We start from the raw sequence: 14,062 nt of genomic DNA on the forward strand, positions 1-14,062 counted from the left end.
TAACAGAGACTTGATGATAGTGAGTATGTAGCTACTGTAAGTGCTCGGATGATTTTAAAACATTTTTTTTTTTTTTTAAAGAGAACATGCCAAAGTGAAACATAAAATTAGCAATGCGACAACCTTGTGTTGGCGTAGATTTAGTCAAGAACTCAATCGATTTCGAAGGCAAACAGGTAAAAGTCCTTCTTCATCAGAAGCAAAAAAATCCCAGTCTTGTAAATTTCTTTGCTTCTGATGAAAAGCGACCTGTGTCTGTTTACCATCGAAATCGACTGAGTTCTTGACTAAATTTACGCTAAACACAAGTGTTGCTTGGCTAATTTTATATTTTAAGTTTGATTTTGACAAATAATTTATTAGAATTAAAACTGGAGAAAACCCACTAGGCATTCTGTCCAGTCCTAGTAACTTTATAGCGTTAAAGCTCTAACGTTATTAATGCAGTTATAAGGTTGAGATCCTAATTTACAAAAACGTTAAAAAATTAGTGACTCAAAAAATTGGAAATATGTTTTTACCATTAAGGGAAGTATAGTCATTATAGAAAATCGGTAAACTGTTTTAAAGATATAAATACTTATTCTTATATTATACGGCTTCATTGCAAAGCGGGAAGATGGAATAGTGCCATTAGATGTCTTAAACACTTTTTTCATAACGTCTATTAAAATCTTAAAATGATTCTTTCTGACTTTTCATTAATTCATAAAATTTCTCATAATGCGACTGGATTATTTCGATATGTTGAAGCAAATAAAGAATATTATATAAAATAAATAAGTATTCTATAAAATAAATAAGTATTCTATAAAATAAATAAGTATTCTATAAAATAAATATTCTATAAAATAAATAATCTCAATAAAGAATATTCTATTAAAATAATAATAAAATAATTGACTGAAAATTAAAGAGTATATTTACGCAGTTCATAATACGAGTATAAAACAAGCTTATCAGGTAAGAAAACCATACAGAAATTAATTAAATTTTCATATTAAAAGTAAATTAACATAAACAGTTTCATATTAGCACAGTATATACAATTTTATATTATTATGTTATACAAAATTTAACTTTAATACATAATATTTATAATAACGTAGTACCTGTTAGAAAACGACAGTTTCATATCAGTAATCAAAATAAAGTGAAATTTTATTACGAGTATTTAACTGTAACTGATTGGAATTTGAAACTGTTCGGTGAATACAGTTTTCTCCAAGTAATGGTCTTCCCGAGACAATTTATCCAAGTTAGTATTAGACGAATTTCATTTACTAGGCACAACACTTTGGTACTAAGCGCTTACTGAGGGGATACTTAGTCGAGTACTAACAGCGATACTTTGGTACTAGGCGAATGCTAGGAGCGATATTTGGGCGAAGGAAAAATGAAACTAACTGTGTGAGCTGTTTGCTGATTGTAGAAACACTTTCCTGCAGATTGCTGTCATTTTCTTATCCTCACAGAATTTTGTTGAACAAAATTCTGTTTAATCTTGACATCTCTTTTTAATACACTATTAAAAAGCGTTTAAGAATATTTAGCCAGTTCATGTAAACGACATTTACTTAATAAGCTAGTGCATGTTTGTCACTAGCATCGGCAGTGCTAATTTCTTTTATTTCATACCAGAGTCTTGTACCAAACTTGCGCAGTAAGGAAATTTATCCCCCACTGCTAATTAAGCATGCATTTTATCATTACACTTTCCTAATGGTATCGTCAATAGCAAACTTTTCAGTTAAATCCTTGGACTAACTTTTTTAATTAAGGAAAGACATGTGTGCTTGTAGCTCCCCTACAATGAGGCACTTAAAATCCATCGATCCTAAACTTCTTTGAAGAGGTTGATAGTAGGAGTAAAATCAAGCTATCTTCGGTTCTTCCAAGTCAAAAGTACAGCTTCAGTATAGTTCCAGTACAGCTGCACAAAATTGGTGCCATTGATAATCAACAGCAATCTCATTTGATCTCACTTGCCTTTATTAAGAAAGTCGTTTCAGGGGTTATAGCCCGATGTATAAATTATTACATAACAAATAATGAATCTTTTTTTTGCCTTGGCTCAGTTTAGCATTTTACTTTCTTGGTAGCATTTAGAATGCTTATATATTTTTACAACAACATTATCTACAACTTTACAACTTGAGTTTTCTTTACAACCTACGTTCATTCTTACTATTCAGTTTTAATACTGTTCTGTTGTTAATACTGTTCTGAATTTTTTTTTGTAAATTTGAAGTTGTTTCTATTTGTATATTAAATAGTAATTTAAAAATTTCGTTGGAAGTGAACTAAGGTAAATTGGCTCATCTTCTTGTTTCTCACATGCCATCACGGAATATATTCTTACGAGGATGACAGAATAAGGTCGAATCTTGAGAGAAATGGCAATGAGCCGTGTCACAGTTTCACTACCAGCTTGTGATCTTCATTTCATAATTTTGGAGAAAATCAGTAAAACAGCTGCAGATTATTTGCTTTCTAAGAATAAAAATCTTTCCTTTCAGAGAAAAAATCTTCTGCTTTGGAACAAACATTTTCAGCGATAAGTATCCTTCAGATGTTTAATGATAAGTTAAAAAATTTTTAAGTAACTTTTATTAGTGTTTTTGATACTTGATAATTTATTCAAATTCATTTAAAATTTAATTATTATTATAATTTAGAAATAGTAATTTCTCAGTTTTTCTTAATCAATAAAAATAATAATTAATAAACTAACATAAAATGAAATAAATATAAATAATACAGTTTTTAATATAAATTAATAATCAATGATTTTTAAATTTAAACATTAAAACAATTTTATAATTCATTCAAATTTAACTGCCATAAAATTTAGTTTCATCATAGAGAAACGAAATTCGCAAGTTTATGAAATTCCTTTTCAATCGATTCTTTGTTTACAAAATTCAACGCAGTTAGCTGCGCCTAGTTCTTTAAGGCCAAGGTCATTTTATAAAACCAAGGTCATTTTATAAATAACATGTGACATTTTATAAATAACATGTCTTTAAGTTTTAAGCACTGTGAAGTTTTTAGCGATAAGTATCCTTCAGATGTTTAATTATAAGTTTAAAAATTTTTAAGTAATTTTTATTAGTGTTTTTGATACTTGATAATTAACACTGTGTGTTTATCTCACAATCTTTTTTTGTGATTAATTTTTATCTTGTACTCTAAAAAGGAGATGCACAATATTCTTCAGTTTGATCAAAAGAACAGAATATGAGAATGTAATATAAATTTAAAACAATTATTTCCCTCTTATTATTTAGTTTAATATGGGGTAAAAAGTCCGATTATAAAATAAAAGCTTTTTGTTTGATCATACACAACTAATGTGTGAAAAGTAAAAGATAATTAAATAAATTCGAGCATCTCCCAAAAGTTAGTTTTATTTATCGATATATGACACTAATTGTCTAATTATATATTAAACCCACTTGAATTTTAAGTAGGTTAGTCGTTCAGCAGAAGGTTAGTTGATTGCGCGATTTATTTTTCTAAACATGCATTTGAAATTAACGCCGAAATGAAGGCTGAATTTTGCCGTTTATGAATCTAGATTTTCTTTTGCAGCTTACATTGCAACTTCATCTATAAATGTAGGAAAAACGAAGGTTGTTTTTTTATAAAGATTTAATCATATGCCGTTATAGGCAAGTGCTGACCATTAAAAAAAGATTTAATCATATCTCGTCAGGAAGAATTTTGAGAAAATATGTTAGTTTAATTTTAAAATTTTCTTTTTGTCACGTTAAGGCGACTCTTGATGACTTTTTCTTATATAAGAATTTTCATCTATTTACTTACGAATACTATTAAATGGTTTTGTAAAATGATTTTAAGCTGAAAAATGTCTAACGGTAATTTTTTTGTTAAATTAAATTTTTTTGAGGGAAAATTTAACAATTAAAATGTTTTTCTTATATAATTTTTCAATGTTTTTACCTCAAATATTTTTATTGTGTTTATTAGAATGTTCTTAATAACTTTAAGGATCGATTTTCAATTAATAAATTAATTTCTGGAAAAAACGTAAAAGCATATACACTGGTGTGCAAAAATTAAGGACGAGACGGTTTTTTCAATATTACTTTGTACAAAAGCTTTCCAAATCAACACATTTAATACCGTAAGATCCCCAATACGTAAGGACATGAGTAATGTAAGCAACACTTACTAAAAGAGAAATCGGAGGGATAAAAAGAAGCTTTATTGTAGCATGGAGCGCAATGCGACTGAAGGCCGAAATATCCCTGTGATGGGTATCCAGCAAGAAACATCCGGTCTTTAATAGGGGATATGATCTCCCCTGACTGCTAGGCAGGTTTCACAGCGTCTGCCCATCCTGAGAATGAGGGTGTCAATGTGTTGTTGAGGCATTGCTGCCCATTCGTCTTGCAGCGCCAATCGAAGCTCCGGAATCGTTACTGGTGGTAAGGTACGAGCTGCCAAGCGTCTGCCTAGAAAATCCCATACATGCTCGATGGGATTGAGATCCGGAGATCGTGCCAGCCAATCCATACGTTCAATATCCTCACTCTCTAAGAGCTGTTCGGCAGCTACTGTGCGATGACATGGTGCATTGTCGTCCATGAAAAGGAACTGCGGACCTTTTAGCGCCTCTAAAAAGACGCACATATGGAAGAAGAATCTCGTTACAATAACGGGTCCCGTTGACTGAACCTGCGTCGAAGACGTGAAGGTCTGTACGACTACCAAGCATGATGCCTCCCCAAACGAGAACACCGCCACCTGCATACCTGTCCCTTTCAATGATGTTCGAGGGATGACTGCGGCTTCCCCGCTCTCTCCAGATGAGTATGCGATGAGAATCGCTACTCAGACTGAATCTGCTCTCATCTGTAAAGAGTACTCGTCCCCATTCATTGTCTCTCCAATTCCGGTGTTCCCGGCATCACAGAGAACGCCTTCTACGATGGGCAGGCGTTAGAGGCACACATCGTACAGGGCGTCGTGCAAACAGACCACCAACGTGCAGTCTTCTGGCCACGGTAAAACGCGATATCGGTCGTCCAGTCGCCTGTGTCGTGCGTCTAGCTCCCGCTGTCTGCCGCCTGTTTCTTCTGGCCTGTAAGGCAATATACCGGTCATCTGCGGGTGTGGTTCCTCGTGGACGACCACTACTAAACCACCGGATAGCTGTTCCTGTAGTTTGAAATTGTCTCCAAAGTCGTGAAACGATGCTGTGAGCAATTCCGAACTCTGCAGCCACACTTGTCACGCTGCGGCCTTCCTCCAACTTCCCAATGATTCGACCTCGGGTAAAAGCATCCAGATGTCGTCTAACAGATTGATTATTCGCCATTTTTCGCTGATGAGGCAGCAACTCTGTGTGATTTTAACTGCTATACGGCGTGCAATCTCTTTGCCAGAAATACTGATCTTACACCGACAACATGCTTTATACTACTCAGACACTCCCCCATTACGTCTACCTGCATATCTGCGCATGTGCTACCGTACATCACCTTACTTAATCTCCTGATTGCTCTTTCTGTCCGCTCTGCCTCTTCGTTCAGCTGATATGCTATTTTTTCTACTTCGTCCTTAATTTTTGCACACCAGTGTATATGAAATAATAGCAAGGAAAAGACAGAGCAGTGTTGATGCGTACGTAGATCCATATTCAAGAGGAAGTATTCCGATTGCCATCAAATGTATGTTAATACTTTGATGTCGAAAGATGTAAGAAACTTGGCAGTTGAGGCAGTTTCAATTCCATTTTTATTTGCAACGGACATTTGTGGTCACCATCACTTGGCACTCTAGTCGTGCCTATTCACAGAATATTTACATTTTTTATATTATTCTACTAGCAAACAAGACAGGGAAATTACATCCTAGTAGGGTAGAGAGCGAAGCTGAAGTGCATAGTTATGCAAGATGGAAGCACACGAAGAGAAAAGGTTTTGGTTTAAGTTGGTAGTTTCAGTTCCCAATCATTACATCATCAACTCTGCGCAGGCCATGCAAAATGGAATGATCTAGAAATGATGCAATCCAGAGAAGTTATTACGATTTTTAAAACGGAAAGAGAGAATTAAAGTTTTATCGTTAGTTTAAATCATAATTTTGATTCATATATTTTTATCTTTTATACTATGTAAAAACTTTAAAAAAAATATGATTTAAATCACATTTTTTACTTCCAACAACTTTTCTTTTCAATATTTTGTAAAATCCATCCTTGTTTCTGTTCAGTATATAATTTTAAACAAGCAGAAGAAATATTAAATAATTTAGTCCATATCTCAAAGTATCTTAGTTTCAGGGCAAAGGATTTATCGAAGAAATCCAAGCTCGGAAAATACAGTTTAAATAATGTAAATTCTTTAAATGATCATTAAATCATTTCAAATTTCCAAATTTCTTAAATATTTTTATTACTGGATTTCAATACATATGTATCTAAAATAAAATCTATTGCTATAAATTGGTTTATATAAATATAAATCGCAGACTTTTAACTGAAGTCTTATGGGACCGGAAATCTTGCAAGAAAAATGATAAAATGCAAATAGAATTTTTCTTTACCTGTTTTGGTTTCGTAAAATACGTTAAAAAGAATTTTAATATGTGACTTAATTATAATACATTTTATAAAAGATTTATAATTAATATTAATAATGTTAAGTTATCGTTTCATTTATTTTTTTAAGTAAAATAAAATGTTTTATTTAAAACTGCTCAGCAGTATATGCGGTTGCTATAAATTGGTTTATATAAACATAAATCGTAGACTTTTATCTGAAGTCTTATCGGACCGGAAATCTTGCAAGAAAAATGATAAAATGCAAGTAGAATTTTTTTTATCTGTTATGGTTTCGTAAAATACGTTAAAAAGAATTTTAATATGTGACTTAGTTATAATATATTTCCTAAAAGATTTATAATTAGTATTAATCATATTAATTTGTCGTTTCATTTATTTTTTCCAAGTAAAATAAAACGTTTTATTTAAAACTGCTCAGCAGTATATGTGGTTTTTTCCTCTTCGTTTAGCCATTTGGCGTATAGAAATTGCATTTTTATTTTAATTAATTAAAGGAAAATTATGCTTAAGATATTTTGCAGTAATGCTACAGTCAGGAACTTGATCACTTTCATTATACCACCCCTTCCACCCCTTTCTGTTCATGTCTTATCACAAATAATTTCAGTTTATGAAAAAGCAAACAAAATTGATTGATAATACACATAGAAATATTTGTTGAGTATTGAGGGGGAGGGAATCCGACCTGCCAGTGCAAAAGTGCCAAAAAAAAAAAAAAAAAAAAAAAACTTTTTTCCCCGAACTTCACTTACTATTATTTAAATAAATCACTTTATACATATAAAGAGTTTGATAATTGTAGTCGTCATATCTAATTATATTCCTCTTCTTTTACGCATATTTTTAATAAGTAGCTGCAACAATTACGAAGTAAAAGAAAACAAACACTGAAGTAGGTGTGGCATTTAAAGGGCTATCAAAATCCTCTTTATGCCATATATTATTGTCAGATCGTTTTATTCAATGTAATGTTTGAAAAATTAATAAATTCCTGGTTTTGGGGTACCAAGTTCTCTTAAATGTCACAAAACAATTTTTAGGCCATTTATACATTGTCAATTATATATTTTCGTGCATAAAACAATATAATTTATTATATTAATGTATGTGAATAGACGTAAATAATAATTGATTTCTTTTTTAGTTTGTCTTCATATAAAGTAAAGTTGATGGTAACATTCATGCGTATATTTTTTATATATAAGAAACGGAGGAAAAAAAAAAGGAAAAGAACCCACGGGAATCTGCTGAATGTTTTTAAATGAAAAGGGTACTTTATTCAGTGATTCATACTTAAGGAAGTGCTTGAACTGTTCCACGCTGCAGGAGGACCACTTGAAACCTCTTTCGGTGTGTCGTAGATCACTCATGATGAAGCCGTCTTCCCATGGACAATGCGTGGCACCCGGCCCGCCGAGGTAACTGGGAGGCGGTGATCCATCATGAACACAACCCAATCTGTGATAAAAATTGTTTTTAATCTTTAAAATCAGAGTATATTAGACGAAAAACAATTTGAATAAGTTTATTTAACTTGACGAACAATAATTAAAGCTTGTATGAGGCGAATGTTTTACTCATTTGAAACTGACCCTACTTATTGAACAAGAAAAGAAAAACTCGCATGTAGCTAAGCATTCTCTCTCTTCAGAAACAGAACTCTGAGTGAGTTACCAATAAACAGCATTTTAAATCTACAGAGGGAAACCATTAATTCATTTAACATTTCAGAATATGAAAGTTATGACACGAGAATTTTTTTACATAATGGGGGAAAAAAAGTCTTGCTACAGAAAATTTCTCTTCCGTACAACTTTTAAAGTCATTTTAAAATCGCATTATTTAATTTCGAAGATACGATTCCAAATTTCTGTATCATCAGAACGTTTCTTTAATGAGAAGAGCGCCTTTGTGATGCAATTTAATGCATTATTTTGCATAACTTAGGTTACTGATTAAGGAAAATTCGTCAAGGGCTCTCTACTTTACAAAGAATATATTCGCAGAAATCTTTCTACGAGACATTAACGCCTATTCAAGACGAAAATAGGAAAATTCTCGAGAATCATAAACGGACAGTTCTTTGAATCGTTGGTAATGGAATCCGAAACGAAATACCAGGGATTAACAATCTTATCCTTTCAGCTGTTGGTGAACCCTGAGATAATTTAAATGCTGTGGAGGCCTTAAGCAGATAGTTTTGCAATTTTCAACCAGCTGCCTGATTTTTTTTTCTTTTTTGCTGTTACAGAGTTACATTAATGATAACCATTAACATACCTAGCAAATCTTAAGCTTCTTGGAAGTTTTCTAATTCTCAGAGTACGTAAAAAAAGACAATACACTTGTGAATGTGCTTTCTTATCAGTAACAATTAACTTTGTTCTGTGCAAAAGATGGCTTTGACAGCAATGTAAATGAATAATTCAAAGTGGGGTAAAACTGCAATTCAAAATACCTTTAGTAAATATGGTTATTTTTTCTGATAATATATGTGTTCATAGGTGTGCGAATATAAAACGGGAGGTTAGTATTTCTCAACTTTCAGGTCTTGTAGAATGTAGTTTAGAATTTAATGAAGGCAAGGATATCGTTTGTTAGTGGAACATATCAGAAGCTGATGTTATCGGTGGTAAGACTCAGCTGTTCACACCGATTCGATCTAGTTCACAAATGATGACAGGTCAACAGGTTTTGGAATTCGTCAAACTAGTAGCTATCCTCGAAGATTTTTATGTACAGAGAACAAAGAATCCTCAAAATGGCGCAACTGAGTGACGTCATAACAGAAACTGCAAAGGAATCGGTTTGACCCGTAGGTATAAGATATTCCCTCAAAGTAAACGTAAATGTTTGTGTTTCAAAGTATACATCTTCTATAAAGTGCGCTGAATGTTTCATCTGGCGATTGCACCATGTAGTAGGTAGTTGAGACACGTAACCTGTAGCAGAATACAAGCTTCAGCTTAATTAACTGCTCTGATTTTCTTTCGTTCTGATATGTGGAGAGAATAAAAATTAATTCCCTCGAGAAAAAATGTTATCGAATTCAGTGGAAAAGCACTCACACCGCGGTGTGTCTTCGCATTGTTTGATTTGTCAACAAAATTTCAGCTTTGTTATTTATGCAGCTTCAATTGAAGAAATCTAAAAGACTATATTATGATAAAATTTTAGAATCAAACACACTGTCTTAAAAGAACATATTCTGCATGTCATTTCGCTGTCAAGGGACAGCTGGTCTACCGGGTAAGTACTCATCAGGTTGTACAGACTATCGTTCTTTCCTAAGATATATGGTACACTGGAAACAAAGAAATCATAATCTATGGATTTACGTCAATTATTGCTTTCAGTTAGGTAAGTTCCTTAAAAATAATGTCAAATCGCAAGATCATCAGACGAAACGTAAATGCATTGCTTTCGATAAATTTACATTACATTGCATTTATAATTTCAGTACTGTAATTTAATTTATTTTAATTTCTTAAATTTTCTCATAATGCTAAAGTAGCATCTCCAGTTTTTTTAGATTTAACCCATTTAGTCCCAATGAAATATAGAAGTCCCAGTAGATATTTAAAGAAGCCTACAGAGAGTTACTCGTATCAATATACTACGTAATTGATGCCCCACTGAAAGTAAGCGCCCATCTCCTTATAGAAGACTTGGTGAATTTGTTTATTATAAGGCGAGCATATGCTACGTCATTAAGTGCTACGTCTTTACGTGTAAACAAATAAATTGGGACTGAAAGAGTTAACAGATAGGATTTAAAATAAAAAAAAAATATATATACAAATTAATTGACTAAATATGACTGAGCTTTTCATTAAAGCTTTTTCTTAAATGTTTTGTCGAGAAATTTTATATAACGCCTCCAAGGAAATTCAGTTTCTTTAACAAATTAGTTTACAGTGATCAAGTAATTTTATACGTATCTTATCCAACACACTTTCCTTCTTTTTACTTTTCTGCTAGTTTAGGAGTTGTCGTTCAAGGTCAAAATTAATTTATTAGCCTGCTGTAGAATTCTTCACACACACATTTAGTGAGTTAGAGCTCACATAGTATTTTTCGAGTTTCTATTTCAAAATCATGAATTCTGTCCTCATAAAGCAAAAGCAAATAGAGAAGAAAATCTAATTTAATAGTTTTATTAAATTGCGTAAAGAATTTTAAATAAAGAGTTTTAACTAATAATATAAATCTAAATATCCAATTTATGAATAAGGTAATCTTACATATGAACAATTATACATAAAATTAATTCATTTTTATTACATAAAGTGAAACACGTTTGTGTACGTGCAGAGAAATCTTTCTGATTTATTTTTCAATCTTAATGCTTTTAATTGTAGAGTAATTAAAAAACTGTAAAGGAAACTGAAAATTAATTACTATTATTCAAACTATATTTATAGGTATAGTAATTTTATTATTTCCTCTTAAAAGTCACACATACGAATAATTTATAACATCCTTTACTAGATTAAAATAATCAATATGCATATCTTCAGGAAAAGAATAAAGCATTTTAAACTACTTTTAACATGTTTTAAAAATGTATTTCTTAAATGCGATTAAAAGCTTCATTGTATATTTGAGATTAAGGAACTATTTATAAATAATATATATTAATAAAACTAATAATGGTGGAACGAGAAGTGATGTCGATTTATAAATGATAAATAAAATTTAAATTCTTTAGGAAGGAATTTATCCTACACTATTCCAATTAATAATTAATAAAACGGGGAAATATCACATGCAGACATTACAAAAATTAGACAAATACAAACAGTGTATTACAAAATACAAATCTTTAGACGTTATAAAAACTAACAAACACTTTTTTTCATTTATTTATAATAGAAATAAATGAAATATAAAACATAATTAAATATAAAAATAGTTTATAAATAAAGCTTCGAAAGTTATTAACTATGAAACTAAAAGACAAAATTTTAATTCCCGAAAAGGTATATTATTGCAAATTTCTCATTAAATTTATTTCAGTTTAAGTAATACTACGTTACTCATTCGCGCAAATATAACTGATCAAAGCTGATTTGCTTTCTAATCGTTTCTCTTTGAAGATGTTACTACAATAGAGGTTCAAGCTTGTGACACTTTTACCATAAAAAATACCTCATGATTGTTTAAAGAACTTTTCCTTCACATCAAATGATATAGTGCTATTATGTTATATTGGATTATTTTATAATATTATTTTGTAGCCAAAAAAATCTAGCCTGTAATCACATAATAATACAATAAATGGTGCAATACAGAATTAACGTAGCATAATAAGTAATATTCATAACAAAATAAGCAAATTCAAATGACTTATGGTTCATAATTTTAACGACATGGAATTAAGAAAACTATATTATTTTAAGAAACAAAATTCAGTTTGTAGAAATAAGAGAGAAGTTAACAAAAAAAAAAAAAAAAAAAAAAAGATTTCATTATTGAGAATAGAGTGCATTTATTCTTGCTTCGAACATGTACAAAAGAGAAATAGTTTTTAAAAGTACCACGAAGGAAGTGGAGAATTTTAATTACCGTTAATTAAGAAAACACTGATTAAAATATCTCATCCACTCTTGCTCGTTTTGACTTGTTTCAATAAAATGTTTTGGAATACATTTAAGTTAAATACGGAACTGATTAAATAACTTCCATAGATTTATCTCTCTCTATGTATATACACATTTATTAATCTATGGAAGCTATTACAATGTTAATGATAGATATAATGAATTTTCTCCATATTTTTATTAAAGCATTAGATATTTGTTTTTCTTTTTTCAAATTTCGGTTCAATATTTAACATTTTTACAGCAATGAAAAGGAAAGCAATACAACTTTCTGCGACTTACAAATGTCCTATTTCATGCGCAGCTACAATAATACCACTAAATCCTCCACTGTCTTCTATAATAGCTACACTGTTGACTTTTTCCAGTCTCTTGTTCACGACGCAAGCACCTCCAACGTAGGCGAAACCTTCGAAAAGAAAGTATAAATCACTACGTGCAAAGCATTAAAAAATGATATAATAAATGCGAGACTACAATGTAATATGTTATTGGCACAAATTTAGCTTTTTTTTCCTTTTGTTTTATTTGAAGTCTTCTGTTTCCCCCCCTTTTTTTTCTTTTTAAATTCACGAAAAGTTATTTTCCCCATATTTCACTTTTTACTCCATATGACATGAAAGACAGAAAAATCTTCATCCAGTTCTAATTGTAGTAACTGTCTTTTTATTAAAAACTAACCGCTATGCGGCCAGCCTTCTGGCTTTTAAATGTATCGGAAAAATGCCTAAAGGGAACACCAAACATTAAATTTAAAAACTGCACAGAATTTTACTCTGCAGAACAACTTATCACAAAAAATGCCTAAAGGGGACACCAAACATTAAATTTAAAAACTGCACAGAATATATATTGTGATAAGTTGTTCTGCAGAGTAAAATTCTGTGCAGTTTTTAAATTTAATGTTTGGTGTTCCCTTTAGGCATTTTTCCGATACATTTAAAAGCCAGAAGGCTGGCCGCATAGCGGTTAGTTTTTAATAAAAAGACAGTTACTACAATTAGAATAATATATATATATATATATATATATAATTTTATATGTAATATATATATATTTTATATGTAATATATATATATTTTATATGTAATATATATATATAGTATATATATATTTTATATGTAATATATATTACATATAAAAAATTAACCAACTTTCCGTTGAAGAAAAAAAATCATGGAAAACATTTCAGTATCTTAGAAACAGTGAAATAAGCAAAAAATAACATGAAAGAAACTCAAAAAACAAAAAAATTCCGCGCAGAATTTTGCTCTGCAGAACAACTTTATATAAAAAAAAAATCAACAAAAATGTATTATATATATAAAAAAATGACAATGAAATATGCCAATCTCTTAAAAACAGTGAGTGACATAAGAAATACGATGAAAAATTGTTGCCAAACCCATATTTCTAAAAGAAGAAACTATTCAAAATGATGCGATTTCATCAAAAATCTATCAATAACAATAGAAAAGGAAATTTGTTGCCAAAATCACATTTTTAAAGATGTGAGAAGTGTACTCGGAAGCTTCATTTAAAAATTTTTTAAAAATACCAAATATTATCATTTTTCCAAAATTCCTTTTGCAAAAGCAGTCGCAAGGATAAAAGTTTAACGTGTCCAAAAATCAAAGAAAAATAAACTGTACATTTTTAAAAATAAACTTTTTTAGAAAAAACTCCCGTTGAAAAGGTGTTAATTTCACTTTGTTAAATAATTCGTATTTAATCGATTTATTGAAACACGAAATTAATTTTAAGTTTGTAAAATAGCTAAGTGCCTACGCTTCATGACGATGTAAAAATGGAGTGCGTAGAGTAAAATCTCGCTTTCCTATAGCCCATTATGTCTCAAAATGAC

General features: G+C 30.7%; 1 protein-coding gene across 3 annotated transcripts in view; it reads right to left on the reverse strand.

Annotated features, from left to right (window-relative positions):
* LOC118183418 (A disintegrin and metalloproteinase with thrombospondin motifs like) overlaps positions 1-14,062 on the reverse strand; it is a 348,669-nt gene that overhangs the window by 12,951 nt on the left and 321,656 nt on the right. For all 3 annotated transcript variants that reach the window (XM_085814080.1, XM_085814076.1, XM_085814075.1), the window contains exons 10-11: positions 12,481-12,607; positions 7,889-8,053 (exon numbers count right to left, since the gene is read on the reverse strand). In XM_085814080.1, the coding sequence (XP_085670206.1) occupies positions 7,889-8,053; positions 12,481-12,607 (292 nt within the window). The remainder of the gene's footprint in view (positions 1-7,888; positions 8,054-12,480; positions 12,608-14,062) is intronic.

This window comes from Stegodyphus dumicola, chromosome 1 (assembly GCF_044657685.1).
Source record: "Stegodyphus dumicola isolate Sdum_Otavi_A_Nest chromosome 1, ASM4465768v1".
Classification (NCBI taxonomy): domain Eukaryota; kingdom Metazoa; phylum Arthropoda; class Arachnida; order Araneae; family Eresidae; genus Stegodyphus; species Stegodyphus dumicola.